The 15,431-nt window shown below is 48.0% G+C and overlaps 1 protein-coding gene across 13 annotated transcripts in view; it reads left to right on the top strand.

The window, feature by feature from the left end:
* The window catches only part of LOC144504463 (plectin-like), a 745,079-nt gene that overhangs the window by 389,274 nt on the left and 340,374 nt on the right, over positions 1 to 15,431 (top strand). For 2 of the 13 annotated variants that reach the window (XM_078229902.1, XM_078229893.1), the window contains exon 1: positions 5,387 to 5,564. The exons of 9 other annotated variants lie outside the window; for them this stretch is intronic. In XM_078229902.1, the coding sequence (XP_078086028.1) occupies positions 5,549 to 5,564 (16 nt within the window). In that variant the 5' untranslated portion in view covers positions 5,387 to 5,548. Of the gene's footprint in view, positions 1 to 5,386; positions 5,565 to 7,478; positions 7,686 to 15,431 lie in introns of those variants that run through there. 2 more of the 13 variants (XM_078229813.1, XM_078229806.1) reach the window with 1 other exon arrangement.

The raw sequence follows: 15,431 nt of genomic DNA, 5'->3' as shown, positions 1-15,431 counted from the left end.
AGTCGGGAATTGAACCCGGGTCCCTGGCACTGTGAGGCAACAGTGCTAACCACTGTGCCACCGTGCCACCCATGTGTGTGTGTCAGTGTGTGTGTCAGTGTGAGTGTGTGTCAGTGTGGATGTGAGTCTGTGTGTGTGTGTGTGTCTTCGTGCGTCAGAGTGTGTGTGTCAGAGTGTGTCTGTGTTAGCGTGTGTGTGTCTGTGAGTGTGAGTCTGTGTCAGTGTGTCTATGTCTCAGTGCGCATGTTTTTAGTGTGTGTGTGTATGTGAATGTGTCAATGTGAGTGTGTCAATGTATGTGTCAGTGTGATTATGTCAGTGTGATTGTCAGTGTGAGTGTGTGAGAGTGTGAGTGTGTGAGAGTGTGAGTGTGTGAGAGTGTGAGTGTGTGAGAGTGTGAGTGTGTGAGAGTGTGAGTGTGTGTGAGAGTGAGTGTGTGTGAGTGTGTGTGAGTGTGTGAGAGTGTGTGTCAGTGTGTGTGTGTCTGTGTCTCAATGTGTCTGTGTCTCAGTGTGTTTATAGTGTGTGTGTGTCTCTGTGTGTGTGTGTGTGTGTGTCAGTGTGTGTGTGTGTTTGTCAGTGTCTGTGTATCAGTGTGTGAGTGTGCCAATGTGTGTGTGCTAGTGTGTGTGTGTGTGTCTGTGTGTGTCTCTGTGTGTGTGTCAGTGTGTCAGTGTGAGTGTGTGTCAGTGTGAGTGTGTGTCAGTGTGAGTGTGTGTCAGTGTGTGTGTGTGTCAGTGTGTGTGTCGGTGTGTGTGTGTGTCGGTGTGTGTGTGTGTCGGTGTGTGTGTGTGTCGGTGTGTGTCGGTGTGTGTGTGTGTCGGTGTGTGTGTCGGTGTGTGTGTCAGTGTGTGTGTCTGTGTGTGTGTCAGTGTGTGTGTGTGTCAGTGTGTGTGTCAGTGTGTGTGTCAGTGTGTGTGTGTGTCAGTGTGTGTGTCAGTGTGAGTGTGTGTGTGTGTCAGTGTGTGTGTGTCAGTGTGTGTGTGTGTCAGTGTGTGTGTGTGTGTCAGTGTGTGTGTGTGTGTCAGTGTGTGTCAGTGTGTGTGTGTGTCAGTGTGTGTGTGTCAGTGTGTGTGTGTCAGTGTGTGTGTGTGTCGGTGTATGTGTGTGTCGGTGTATGTGTGTGTCGGTGTATGTGTGTGTCGGTGTATGTGTGTGTCGGTGTATGTGTGTGTCGGTGTGTGTCGGTGTGTGTGTCGGTGTGTGTGTCGGTGTGTGTCGGTGTGTGTGTCGGTGTGTGTGTCGGTGTGTGTGTCGGTGTGTGTGTCGGTGTGTGTGTCGGTGTGTGTCGGTGTGTGTGTCGGTGTGTGTGTCGGTGTGTGTGTCGGTGTGTGTGTCTGTGTGTGTGTCTGTGTGTGTGTCTGTGTGTGTGTCTGTGTGTGTGTCTGTGTGTGTGTGTCTGTGTGTGTGTGTCTGTGTGTGTGTGTGTGAGTGTGTGTGTCAGTGTGAGTGTGTCAGTGTGAGTGTGTCAGTGTGAGTGTGTCAGTGTGTGTGTGTGTGTGTCAGTGTGTGTCAGTGTGAGTGTGTGTGTGTCAGTGTGTGTGTGTCAGTGTGTGTGTGTGTGTCAGTGTCAGTGTGTGTGTCAGTGTGTGTGTGTCAGTGTGTGTGTCAGTGTGCGTGTAAGTGTGTGTGTCAGTGTGTGTATGTCAGTGTGTGTGTGTGTGTGTGTCAGTGTGTGTGTGTCAGTGTGTGTGTGTGTCAGTGTGTGTCAGTGTGTCAGTGTGAGTGTGTCAGTGTGAGTGTGTCAGTGTGAGTGTGTCAGTGTGTGCGTCAGTGTGAGTGTGTGTCAGTGTGTGTGTGTGTCAGTGTGAGTGTGTGTGTGTGTCAGTGTGTGTGTGTGTCAGAGTGTGTGTGTCAGTGTGTGTGTGTCAGTGTGTGTGTCAGTGTGTGTGTGTCAGTGTGTGTGTGTCAGTGTGTGTGTGTGTCAGTGTGTGTGTGTGTCAGTGTGTGTGTGTCAGTGTGAGTGTGTGTGTCAGTGTGAGTGTGTGTGTCAGTGTGAGTGTGTGTGTCAGTGCGTGTGTCAGTGTGTGTCAGTGTGTGTGTGTCAGTGTGTGTGTCAGTGTGTGTGTCAGTGTGTGTATGTCAGTGTGTGTGTGTGTGTGTCAGTGTGTGTGTGTGTCAGTGTGTGTGTCAGTGTGTGTGTGTCAGTGTGTGTGTGTGTCAGTGTGAGTGTGTCAGTGTGAGTGTGTCAGTGTGTGTGTCAGTGTGAGTGTGTGTCAGTGTGTGTGTCAGTGTGTGTGTGTCAGTGTGAGTGTGTGTGTGTCAGTGTGAGTGTGTGTCAGTGTGTGTGTGTCAGTGTGTGTGTGTCAGTGTGTGTGTGTGTCAGTGTGTGTGTGTGTCAGTGTGTGAGTGTGTCAGTGTGAGTGTGTGTCAGTGTGAGTGTGTGTCAGTGTGAGTGTGTGTCAGTGTGTGTGTGTCAGTGTGAGTGTGTGTGTGTCAGTGTGTGTGTGTGTGTCAGTGTGTGTGTGTGTCAGTGTGTGTGTCAGTGTGAGTGTGTGTGTCAGTGTGAGTGTGTGTGTCAGTGTGTGTGTGTGTGTCAGTGTGTGTGTCAGTGTGTGTGTGTCAGTGTGTGTGTCAGTGTGTGTATGTCAGTGTGTGTCAGTGTGTGTGTGTCAGTGTGTGTCAGTGTGTGTATGTCAGTGTGTGTGTGTGTCAGTGTGTGTGTGTCAGTGTGTGTGTGTCAGTGTGTGTGTCAGTGTGTGTATTTGTGTGTGTCAGTGTGAGTGTGTCAGTGTGAGTGTGTCAGTGTGAGTGTGTCAGTGTGTGTGTCAGTGTGAGTGTGTGTCAGTGTGTGTGTCAGTGTGAGTGTGTGTGTCTGTCAGTGTGTGTGTGTCAGTGTGTGTGTCAGTGTGTGTGTCAGTGTGTGTGTGTCAGTGTGTGAGTGTGTCAGTGTGAGTGTGTGTCAGTGTGAGTGTGTGTCAGTGTGAGTGTGTGTCAGTGTGTGTGTGTGTCAGTGTGTGTGTGTGTCAGTGTGAGTGTGTGTGTGTGTCAGTGTTTGTGTGTGTCAGTGTGTGTGTCAGTGTGTGTGTGTGTCAGTGTGAGTGTGTGTGTCAGTGTGTGTGTGTGTCAGTGTGTGTGTGTGTCAGTGTTTGTGTGTGTCAGTGTGTGTGTCAGTGTGTGTGTGTGTCAGTGTGAGTGTGTGTGTCAGTGTGTGTGTGTGTCAGTGTGTGTGTGTGTCAGTGTGAGTGTGTGTGTCAGTCTGTGTGTCAGTCTGTGTGTCAGTCTGTGTGTCAGTCTGTGTGTCAGTGTGTGTGTCAGTGTGTGTGTGTGTCAGTGTGTGTCACTGTGAGTGTCAGTGTGTGTCACTGTGAGTGTCAGTGTGTGTGTCAGTGTGTGTGTCAGTGTGTGTGTCAGTGTGTGTGTGTGTCAGTGTGTGTGTGTCAGTGTGTGTGTGTCAGTGTGTGTGTGTCAGTGTGTGTGTGTCTGTGTGTGTGTGTGTGTGTGTGTCAGTGTGTGTGTCAATGTGAGTGTGTGTGTGTGTCAGTGTGAGTGTGTCAGTGTGAGTGTGTCAGTGTGTGTGTCAGTGTGTGTGTCAGTGTGTGTGTCAGTGTGAGTGTGTGTGTGTGTGTCAGTGTGTGTGTGTGTCAGTGTGTGTGTGTGTCAGTGTGTGTGTGTCAGTGTGTGTGTGTGTGAGTGTGTGTGAGTGTCAGTGTGTGTGTCAGTGTGTGTGTGTGTCAGTGTGTGTGTGTCAGTGTGAGTGTGTGTGTCAGTGTCAGTGTGTGTGTCAGTGTGTGTGTCAGTGTGTGTGTGTCAGTGTGTGTGTGTCAGTGTGTGTGTGTCAGTGTGTGTGTGTGTGTGTGTCAGTGTGTGTGTGTGTCAGTGTGTGTGTGTGTCAGTGTGTGTCTGTGTGTGTCAGTGTGTGAGTGTGTCAGTGTGTGTCAGTGTGAGTGTGTCAGTGTGAGTGTGTGTCAGTGTGTGTGTCAGTGTGTGTGTGTGTCAGTGTGAGTGTGTGTGTGTGTGTGTCAGTGTGAGTGTGTGTGTGTGTGTCAGTGTGTGTGTCAGTATGTGTATGTGTCAGTGTGTGTGTGTATCAGTGTGTGTGTGTGTGTGAGTGTGTGTGTGTGTGTCAGTGTGTGTGTGTGTCAGTGTGTGTGTGTGTCAGTGTGAGTGTGTGTGTCAGTCTGTGTGTCAGTCTGTGTGTCAGTCTGTGTGTCAGTCTGTGTGTCAGTCTGTGTGTCAGTGTGTGTGTGTCAGTGTGTGTGTGTCAGTGTGTGTGTCAGTGTGTGTGTGTCAGTGTGTGTGTCAGTGTGTGTGTGTGTCAGTGTGTGTGTGTGTCAGTGTGTGTCACTGTGAGTGTGTGTCAGTGTGTGTGTCAGTGTGTGTGTGTGTGTCAGTGTGTGTGTGTGTGTGTGTCAGTGTGTGTGTGTGTGTGTCAGTGTGTGTGTGTGTGTCAGTGTGTGTGTGTGTCAGTGTGTGTGTGTGTCAGTGTGTGTGTGTCAGTGTGTGTCAGTGTGTGTGTGTGTGTGTGTCAGTGTGTGTGTGTGTGTGTCAGTGTGTGTGTGTGTGTGTCAGTGTGTGTGTGTCAGTGTGTGTGTGTCAGTGTGTGTGTGTGTCTGTGTCTGTGTGTGTCAGTGTGTGAGTGTGTCAGTGTGTGTGTGTCAGTGTGTGTGTGTGTCAGTGTGTGTGTGTGTCAGTGTGAGTCTGTGTGTCAGTGTGTGTGTGTCAGTGTGTGTGTGTCAGTGTGTGTCAGTGTGTGTGTGTGTGTGTGTGTGTGTCAGTGTGTGTGTGTGTGTCAGTGTGTGTGTGTCAGTGTGTGTGTCAGTGTGAGTGTGTGTGTCAGTGTGTGTGTGTCAGTGTGTGTGTGTCAGTGTGTGTCAGTGTGTGTGTGTGTCAGTGTGTGTGTGTGTGTGTGTCAGTGTGTGTGTGTGTGTGTCAGTGTGTGTGTGTGTCAGTGTGTGTGTCAGTGTGAGTGTCAGTGTGTGTGTGTGTGTCAGTGTGTGTGTGTGTGTCAGTGTGTGTGTGTGTCACTGTGTGTGTGTGTGTGTCACTGTGTGTGTGTGTGTGTCAGTGTGTGTGTGTGTCACTGTGTGTGTGTGTGTGTCACTGTGTGTGTGTGTGTGTCAGTGTGTGTGTGTGTCACTGTGTGTGTCAGTGTGTGTCAGTGTGTGTCACTGTGTGTGTGTGTGTCACTGTGTGTGTCACTGTGTGTGTCACTGTGTGTGTCAGTGTGTGTGTCACTGTGTGTGTGTGTGTCAGTGTGTGTGTGTGTCACTGTGTGTGTCAGTGTGTGTCAGTGTGTGGCAGGGTGCTGGTGTGAAATTGCTGCAGACTCCAATCACTAGGCAACTGCACAGGATTTTATGTCAATATACTGACAAGTTCTTGGATTTTGTTCTCATGCGTGTGGACTTTAATCAGAGGGTATTTTTAACCTCCTCCCCTCACAGGGGACAAGGAGAGAATCCAGTGCATTGCTGCTTTCTGCTTTATTGATACTGGAGCTTGGGGGCTGAGGTGTCTCTCTCTGTCTTCGTCTTTCTGTCTACCTTGCTGTCTCTCTCACTCTCTCATTTATCCTGGCTTTTCTGACTTGCTGTGATCGGTTTGGATGAAGCTTTTACCTGGTAGGTGAATCAATGTATGGTAATGACCTTGACACTGCTGCTATATTTTCCACTTTAAAAACGGAGCCACTTGTCATCTGCTTTGAATTTAGTGACAGAAACTAACTCGAGCTTCTCTCAAAATACCCTCTGTCCCCACCTACTTCAGTCCGAATCTGGCCGGGCTTGGCTTCTGGCCAAGTAACTATTGACGTGTGAGTGAGGAAAAGGTGACTCCTGTTGGAGAGGCAAATACCTCCTGTGCCTGACCCTGCATCAGAAACAGAGGACAAAGAATAATAAAAACAGACAGACAGCGAGGAGATATAGGAGAAACAGAGGGCAAAACTGGGAGAGGAAAAAACCGGGAGAAAGGCAAACCGAGAAGAGGAAAACCGGGAGAGGGAGAGAGAGAGAGAGAGGAAAACCGGGGGAGAGAGAGAGGAAAACCGGGAGAGAGAGAGAGGAAAACTGGGAGAGAGAGAGAGGAATACCAGGAGAGAGAGAGGAAAACCGGGAGAGGAAGAGAGGAAAACCGGGGGAGAGGAAGAGAGAGGAAAACCGGGAGAGAGAGAGGAAAACCAGGAGAGAGGAAACCAGGAGAGAGAGGGAGAGGAAAATCGGGAGAGAGAGAGAGGAAAACCGGGAGAGAGAGAGGAAAACCGGGAGAGAGAGAGAGAGGAAAACCGGGAGAGAGAGAGAGAGGAAAACCGGGAGAGAGAGAGAGGAAAACCGGGAGAGAGAGAGAGAGGAAAACCAGGAGAGAGAGAGGGAAACCGGGAGAGAGAGGAAAAAGAGGAACAAAGAAAAGTACAGCACAGGAACAGGCCCTTCGGCCCTCCCAGCCTGTGCTGATCATGATGCCCTAACTAAACTAAATAAACCTTCCGCCCTTACTCGGTCCGTATCCCTCTATTCCCTCCCTATTCATGCACCCATCCAGATGCCTCTTAAATGTTGTTAATGTACCTGCTTCCACCACCTCCTCTGGCAGCGCGTTCCAGGCACCCACCACTCTCTGTGTGAAAAACTTCCCCCCGCACATCTCCCTTAAACTTTCCCCCTCTCACCTTGAACCTGTGCCCCCTTGAAATTGACACTTCCACCCTGGGGCAAAAGCCTCTGACTATCCACCCTGTCTGTGCCTCTATGGACTGTGGGAGCTGTGGACCTGCACGCCCAGATCCCTCTGTATGTTAATGTTCCTCAGGGTTCTGCCATTTACAGTATAATTCACACCTAAATTTGAACCTCCAAAATGCATCACCTCACATTTGTCTGGATTAAACTCCATCTGCCATTTCTGTGCCCAAGTCTCCAATCTATCGATATCCTGTTGTATCCTCTGACAATCCCCGGCACTATCAGCAACTCCACCAATCTTCGTGTCATCTGCAACCTTACTAATCAGACCATCCACATTTCCCTCCAGATCATTTATATACACCACAAACAGAGGTCCCAGCACTGATCCCTGCGGAACATCACTAGCTACAGATCTCCATTCTGAAAAACACCCTTCCACCGCTATTCTCTGTATTCTATAACCAAGAAATGGAAAACCGGGAGAGAGAGTGGAAAACCGGGAGAGAGTAAAGCCAAGAGACATAGAGAAAAATGGAGAGGAGGAGGAGCATGAACTGCGTCTTGTTTCTCACTGGTTTAGATTAACAATCCTTTCTCCAGCTCCAGTTTACATTGTGTGATATTTATTTTAAGATTTGAAGGCAGCCAATTCTCTGTCTCTCACTGTCCCGGTTAACAGAGCGCAGAAAACAGAACCAGCCGCAACTAGTCCACAATTCTGTGAAAGGTTGTGAGTAGTTGGGAGAGAGGGGGAGAGATAGAGAGAGTGTGAGGGCGAGTTGAGGAGAACAAGTCAGCACTGCATTGCAGGAGCCTGCAGAGGGTAGGGTTGGGCTATCACAGAGCTGATCTCCTCCCTCTCAGCTCCCTCCTCCTGCCTCTCTGGATGAACACTGTTGTGCCTGCCTCTCTCCTTGGGTGTGGAGTGAACACCCTCCCCCCACCTCATGTCTCCCAATCCCACTAGCCCCCTCTTCCCCACGCTGGTGATAGTGGGACATGTTGTTACATTGCTGGTAGTCTGGCACTGGAGGAAGAGGAGGAGGCAAAGATCAGGTAAGAAGCACAGGATGGGGCAGTTGTGAGTGTGAGGAACCCTGCGGCTGTTGCTGGGGTTTGGGGGGTGCTGGGTTGTGGATGTAGGGCCATGGGGCCACTGCCCACATCCTGCCAGCTTGGCAAAGCGTGCGCTGTTTAAAGGAAAAAGCTGCAGTAACTTTTAAGAGAGGAAATGAATACTATGTGTGTACCGATTCCATGACAACTCACTGTCTGCCGTCATCAGCTGCCGGTCTGCAGGGCTCTCCTTAAAAGGGCTGTGTCCTCCTTAAAAGGGCTAAAACACCTTGTGGGGTCCTCTTTAAAAGGGCTATAACACCCTTGGTGAAGATGGGAATTTTTTTTACATGGTGGCTTTTTCTGATTGCTGGATGAGATAGCTCAGAGGTTGGCCATTCAGCCCATCATACTGTCCCATTTTCTGCTCTGTCCCCACAAGCCTATAATTATTTTCCCCTTCAGGCATTTATTTAATTCCCCTTTAAAAGCCACTATTGAAGCTGTTTGAAACAATTGTTCAAGCAATGCATTCCAGAACATAATTCAGTGTGTGAGTGGTTTTTCACATTGCCTTTCCTCTCGTTTTTCATGTGAGAGGGAAGTGGAAACAGATTCAACAACAAGTTTCCAAAGCCAATTGGATAAATAATTAAATGCAAGGTGAACAGGGTGGGTGTGGCGTCGAGTAGATAGCTCTTTCTCAGAGCTAGCACAGGCACAGTGGGCTGAATGGTCTCCAGTGCAGCTGGTGTTGCTTGGATTCAGGATTGTTGATAGAAGGTTCCAGGATAGTTCATCTCTGTTTCAACACAATCTGTGGGGCCCACCAGACAATGTTCCTTGCCTCAGTTTGCTGTTAGCCAAGATTTATGTTTCGACATTCTGGGAATGAACTCAGTGACAGGCTCCATCTGATCAATAATCTGTTCCTATAATAACAGTAGAGGGAGGCTGAGGGAGTCTGGAATATTCTCTGTATCCTTAAATACCGTCTCCCTGGAATTGGGGTCTGTTTAACTCTCTCTCCTCCCCCCAGCCCCTCCCTAAGAATGAGGGGTGGTTAAAGCCCTTAAAACTATCGGAGGCTGAATTCCCACTGGCTCAGCCTGTAACCTTTCTCGGAGTGACTTTGCAGATATTCACGTAGAGAATCAATAATAGGATCTGGGCATGGGGCCCAGACACTGAGTAATAGGAACCTTCCAAACATTCAAACCGAGGCAAACAACAGAATCCTGAGCAAAAGGAGAGAAACTGCCTGAGGCACAGCTCAAACTGCAGGTGTATGCACAGGTGGAAAGCACTACCTCAACAGCTGTTTACTCCACGTGTTCCAGGTGACAGTCATGGTTTAAGAGGCAGCTCTCTCCTCCATGGGGGTGTATTACCCAGTATACATCCCTCAACGATCATGACTAATTCAGATTATCTGGGTCATTATTATAGTGCTGTTTGTGGGATCTTGTGTATAAATTGGTTGCTGTGTTTTCTGCATGAGCACAGTAACCACACTTCAAAAAGTACTTCACAGAGCCTTGGTTCAAACATGGACAAAAGAACTGAATTCCAGAGGTGAGAGTGAGAGTGACAACCCTTGACATCAAGGCCGCATTTGACCAAGTGTGACATCAAGGAGCTGAACATTGCCGCTCTTTTTTTAATCCTAAATTAGCCCCAATTGCCCGCATTTGGCCCATATCCCTCTCTACCCATCGTACCCATGTAACTGTCTAAATGCTTTTTAAAAGACAGAATTGTAGCCGCCTCTACTACTACCTCTGGCAGCTTGTTCCAGACACTTACCACCCTCTGTGTGAAAAAAATTGCCCCTCTGGACACTTTTGTCTCTCTCCCCTCTCACCTTAAACCTATGCCCTCTAGTTTTAGACTCCCCTACCTTTGGGAAAAGATATTGACTATCTAGCTGATCTGTTATAGAGTCATAGAGGTTTACAGCATGGAAACAGGCCCTTTGGTCCAACCTGTCCATGCCCCCCTTTTTTTTTTAAACCCCTAAACTAATCCCAATTGCCCACATTTGGCCCATATCCCTCTATATCCATCGTACCCATGCAACTATCTAAATGCTTTTTAAAAGATAGAATTGTACCCACCTCTACTACTACCTCTGGCAGCTTGTTCCAGACACTCACCACCCTCTGTGTGAAAAAACTGCCCCTCTGGATACTTTTGTATCTCTCCCCTCTCACCTTAAACCTATGCCCTCGAGTTTTAGACTCCCCTACCTTTGGGAAAAGATATTGACTATCTACCTTGTCTATGCCCCTCATTATTTTATAGACCTCTATAAGGTCACCCCTCAGCCTCCTACGCTCCAGAGAAAAAAGTCCCAGTCTATTCAGCCTCTCCTTATAACTCAATCCATCAAGTCCCGGTAGCATCCTAGTAAATCTTTTCTGCACTCTTTCTAGTTTAATAATATCCTTTCTATAATAGGATGACCAGAACTGCACACAGTATTCCAAGTGTGGCTTTATCAATGTCTTGTACAACTTTAACAAGATGTCCCAACTCCTGTATTCAATGTTCTGACCGATGAAACCAAGCATGCCGAATGCCTTCTTCACCACTCTGTCCACCTGTGACTTCAGGGATCTGTGAAAAATTACCCCAAAATCCCTCTGTTCCTCTGGGTTTCCCAGTGTCCTGCCATTCATTAGATACTCCACTGTCCTGTTTCTTCTTCCAAAGTGCATCACCTCACACTAATCAGCGTTAAATATCATCTGTCACTGCTCTGCCCATCTGACCAATCCATCGATGTCTTCCTGTAACCAATAACCATCCTCTTCACTATTAACCACCCTACCAATCTTGGTGTCATCTGCAAACTTCATAGAATCATAGAATCTACGGCACGGAGACAGGTCCTGTGGCCCAAATTGGTCCATGCCGACCAAAATGCCCATCTAAGCGAACCCCATTTGCCTGCATTTGGCCCATATCCCTCTGAACCTTTCCTATCCATGTATCTGTCCAAATACCTTTCAGTGGGAAAAAGACTGAGTGCATTCACCCTATCCATGCCTCTGATGATCTTATACACCTCGATAAGATCACCCCTCAGTCTCCTACGCTCCAAAGAAAAAGTCCCAGCCTGTCTAATCTCTCCCTATAACTCAGTCCCTTGAGTCCTGGCAACATCCTTGTAAATCTCTTCGACACTCTCTCCAATTTAATGACATCTTTCCTACAGCAAGGCGACTAAAACTGAACACAATACTCCAGGTGCGGCCTCACCAACATCCTGTACAACTGCAACATAACTTCCCAACTTCTATACTCAGACTGATGAAGGCCAGCATGCCAATGCCCTATCTACCTGTGACTCCACCTTTAGAGAACCATGCACCTGAACTCCAAGATCCCTCTGTTCCATGATACTCCCTCAGGTCCTACCATTCACCATGAAAGTCCTACCTTGATTTGATTTTCCAAAATGCAACACCTCACACTTATCTGTATTGAATGAACTCCATTTGCCATTTCTTGGCCCACTTCCCCAGCTGATCAAGATCCTGCTGCAATTTTTGATAACCTTCCTTTACTGTTTACAATGCCACCTATTTTAGTGTCATCTGCAGACTTACTGATCATGCCTTGTACATTCTCATCCAAAGCGATGATACAGATAGCAAACAGCAATGGGCCCAGCTCTGACCCCTGAGGCACACCACTAGTCACAGGCCTCCAGTCTGACAAGCATCCTTCCACCATTACCCTCTGCTTCCTAGCATCAAGCCAATTGTTTATCCAATTTGCCAGCACTGCCTGGATTCCATGTGATCTAGCCTTCCAGAGCAGCCTACCATGTGAAACTTTATCAAAGTCCTTACTGAAGTCCATATAGACCATGTCTACCACCTTGCCCTCATCAACCTTCCTGGTCACTTTATCCAAAACTCTTAACAAATTTGTAAGGCATGATCTCCCATGCACAAAGCCGTGCTGACTCCTCCTAATCAAACCCTGTCTTTCCAAATGCCTATATACCTTATCCCTCAGAGTCCTCTCTGGTAAGTTACCACCACAGATGTTACGCTTACCGGTCTATAATTCCCAGGTTTTTCTTTGCAGCCCTTCTTAAATAAGGACACAACATTTGCCACCCTCCAGTCTTCTGGTACCTCACCCGTGTCTAACGATGATGCAAATATCTCACCCAGGGCTCCTGCAATTTCTTCTTTGGCCTCATGCAGTGTTCTTGGATATACCTGGACAGGACCAGGAGATTTATCCGCCTTCAGACATTTTAATACGTCCATCACCTTATAAGTTCATAAGATACAGGAGCAGAATTAAGCCATTCGGCCCATCGAGTCCACGTTGCTATTCGATCATGGCTGATACGCTCCTCATCCCCATTTCCCTGCCTTCTCCCCATAACCTTTCAACCCATTACCAATTAAAAATCTGTCTAACTCCTCCTTAAATTTACTCACTGTCCCAGCATCCACCGCACTTTGGGGCAGTGAATTCCACAGATTCACAACCCTTTGGGAGAAGTAGTTTCTCCTCAACTCTGTTTTAAATTTGCTACCTCTTATCCTAAGACCATGACCTCTTGCCCCAGAATGCCCCCACAAGAGGAAGCATCTGCTCCATGTCCACTTTATCCATATCTTTTATCATCTTGTATATCTTTAGTTTGATCTCCCCTCATTCTTCTAAATTGCAGAGTATAGGTCTAAACTGTTCAATCTCTCTTCATACGACAAACCCCTCATCTCTGGAATCAATCGAGTGAACCTCCTCTGAACTGCCTCCAATGTCACTGCATCTTTCCTCAAATAAGGGGACTAAAACTGTGCACAATACTCCAGGTGCAGTATCACCAATGACTTGTATAAGACCATAAGAACTAGTAGCAGGAGTAGGCCATCTGGAGCGGCACGGTAGCACAGTGGTTAGCACTGCTGCTTCACAGCTCCAGGGACCTGGGTTCGATTCCCAGCTTGGGTCACTGTCTGTGTGGAGTTTGCACATTCTCCTCGTGTCTGCGTGGGTTTCCTCCGGGTGCTCCGGTTTCCTCCCACAGTCCAAAGATGTGTGGGTTAGGTTGATTGGCCATGCTAAAATTGCCCCTTAGTGTCCTGGGATGGGTAGATTAGAGGGATTAGTGGGTAAAATATGTAGGGATGTGGGGGTAGGGCCTGGGTGGGATTGTGGTCGGTGCAGACTTGATGGGCCGAATGGCCTCTTTCTGTACTGTAGGATTTCTATGATTTCTATGATCTGGCCCCTCGAGCCTGCTCCGCCATTCAATAAGATCATGGCTGATCTTTTCGTGGACTCAGCTTCACTTACCCGCCCGCTCACCAGAACCCTTAATTCCTTTACTGTTCAAACATTTATCTATCCTTGCCTTAAAAACAGGTAGCCTCAACTACTTCACTGGGCAGGGAATTTTACAGATACACAACCCTTTGTGTGAAGAAGTTCCTCCTCAACTCAGTCCTAAATCTGCTTCCCCTTATTTTGAGGCTATGCCCCCTAGTTCTAGTTTCACCCGCCAGTGGAAACAACTTCCCTGCTTCAATCTTATTTATTCCCTTCATAATCTTATATGTTTCTATAAGATCTCCCCTCATTCTTCGGAATTCCAATGAGTATAGCCCCAGTCTACTGAGTCTCCCCTCATAAGCCAACCTTCTCAACTCCGGAATCAACCTAGTGAATCTTCTCTGCACCCCCTCCAGTGCCAGTATATCCTTTCTCAAGTAAGGAGACCAAAACTATACACGGTACTCCAGGTGTGGCCTCACCAGCACCTTATACAGCTGCAACATAATCTCGCTGTTTTTAAACTTCATCCCTCGAACAATAAAGGACAAAATTCCATTTGCCTTCTTAATTACCTGCTGCACCTGCAAACCAACTCCTTGAGATTCCTGCACAAGGACACCCAGGTCCCTCTGCACAACAGCATGCTGCAATTTTTTACCATTTAAATAATAGTCCATTTTGCTGTTATTCCTGCCAAAATGGATGACTTCACATTTACCAACATTGTACTCCATCTGCCAGACCCTCGACCACTCGATTAGACTATCTATATCCCTTTGCAGACTTTCAGCATCCTCTGCACACTTTGCTCTGCCACTCATCTTAGTGTCATCTGCGAATTTTGACACACTACACTTGATCCCCAACTCCAAATCATCTCTGTAAATCATAAACAATTGCGGTCCCAACACTGATCCCTGAGGCACACCACTAGTCACTGATTGCCAACCAGAAAAACACCCAACAGAGTTGCAACAAAACTTCCTTACCTTTGTACAAACATAGAAACATAGAAAAACTCCAGCACAAAACAGGCCCTTCGGCCCCACAAGTTGTGCCGAACATATCCCTACCTTTTAGGCCTACCTATAACCCTCCATCCTATTAAGTCCCATGTACTCATCCAGGAGTCTCTTAAAAGACCCTATTGAGTTTGCCTCCACCACCACTGACGGCAGCCGATTCCACTCGCCCACCACCCTCTGTGTGAAAAACTTCCCCCTCACATTTCCCCTGTACCTACCCCCCAGCACCTTAAACCTGTGTCCTCTCGTAGCAGCCATTTCCACCCTGGGAAAAAGCCTCTGAGAGTCCATCCAATCTATGCCTCTCAACATCTTGTATACCTCTATTAGGTCTCCTCTCATCCTACGTCTCTCCAAGGAGAAAAGACCGAGCTCCCTCAGCCTATCCTCATAAGGCATGCCACTCAATCCAGGCAACATCCTTGTAAATCTCCTCTGCACCCTTTCAATCTTTTCCACATCCTGTAATGAGGCGACCAGAACTGAGCACAGTACTCCAAGTGGGGTCTGACGAGGGTCTTATATAGCTGCATCATTATCCCCGGACTCCGAAACTCAATCCCTCGATTGATAAAGGCCAGCACACCATACGCCTTCTTAACCACCTCCTCCACCTGCGGGGCCGATTTCAGAGTCCTATGGACCCGGATCCCAAGGTCCTTCTGATCCTCTACAGTACGAAGAGTCTTTCCCTTTATATTGTACTCCTTCATCCCATTTGACCTGCCAAAATGGACCACTACGCATTTATCTGGGTTGAAGTCCATCTGCCACTTCTCCGCACAGTCTTGCATCCTATCTATGTCCCTCTGTAACTTCTGACATCCCTCCAGACTATCCACAACCCCACCAACCTTTGTGTCGTCGGCAAACTTACCAACCCATCCCTCCACTTCCTCATCCAGGTCATTTGTGAAAATGACAAACAGCAAGGGTCCCAGAACAGATCCCTGGGGCACACTACGGGTGACCGACCTCCATTTAGAAAAAGACCCATCTATACCCACTCTCTGCCTCCTTTGGGCAAGCCAGTTCTGGATCCACAGGGCAGCAGCCCCTTGGATCCCATGCCCTCTCACTTTTTCTAGGAGCCTTGCATGGGGGACCTTATCGAACGCCTTGCTAAAATCCATATAAACCACATCTACTGCTTTCCCTTCATCAATGTGTTTAGTCACATTTTCGAAGAACTCCACCAGGCTCGTAAGGCACGATGTACCTTTGACAAAGCCATGCTGAGTATTCTTGAGCATACTAAACCTCTCTAAATGCTCATAAATCTTGTCCCTCAGGATCTTCTCCATCAGCTTACCAACCACTGAGGTTAGACTCACCGGTCGGTAATTACCTGGGCTATCCCTATTCCCCTTCTTGAAAATAGGAACCACAGCCGCAATCCTCCAATCCTCCG

The sequence above is a fragment of the Mustelus asterias genome, chromosome 2, assembly GCF_964213995.1.
Source record: "Mustelus asterias chromosome 2, sMusAst1.hap1.1, whole genome shotgun sequence".
Classification (NCBI taxonomy): domain Eukaryota; kingdom Metazoa; phylum Chordata; class Chondrichthyes; order Carcharhiniformes; family Triakidae; genus Mustelus; species Mustelus asterias.
Note: the sequence above shows the minus strand (reverse complement) of the source record. Positions and strands in the feature narration are given on the sequence as shown.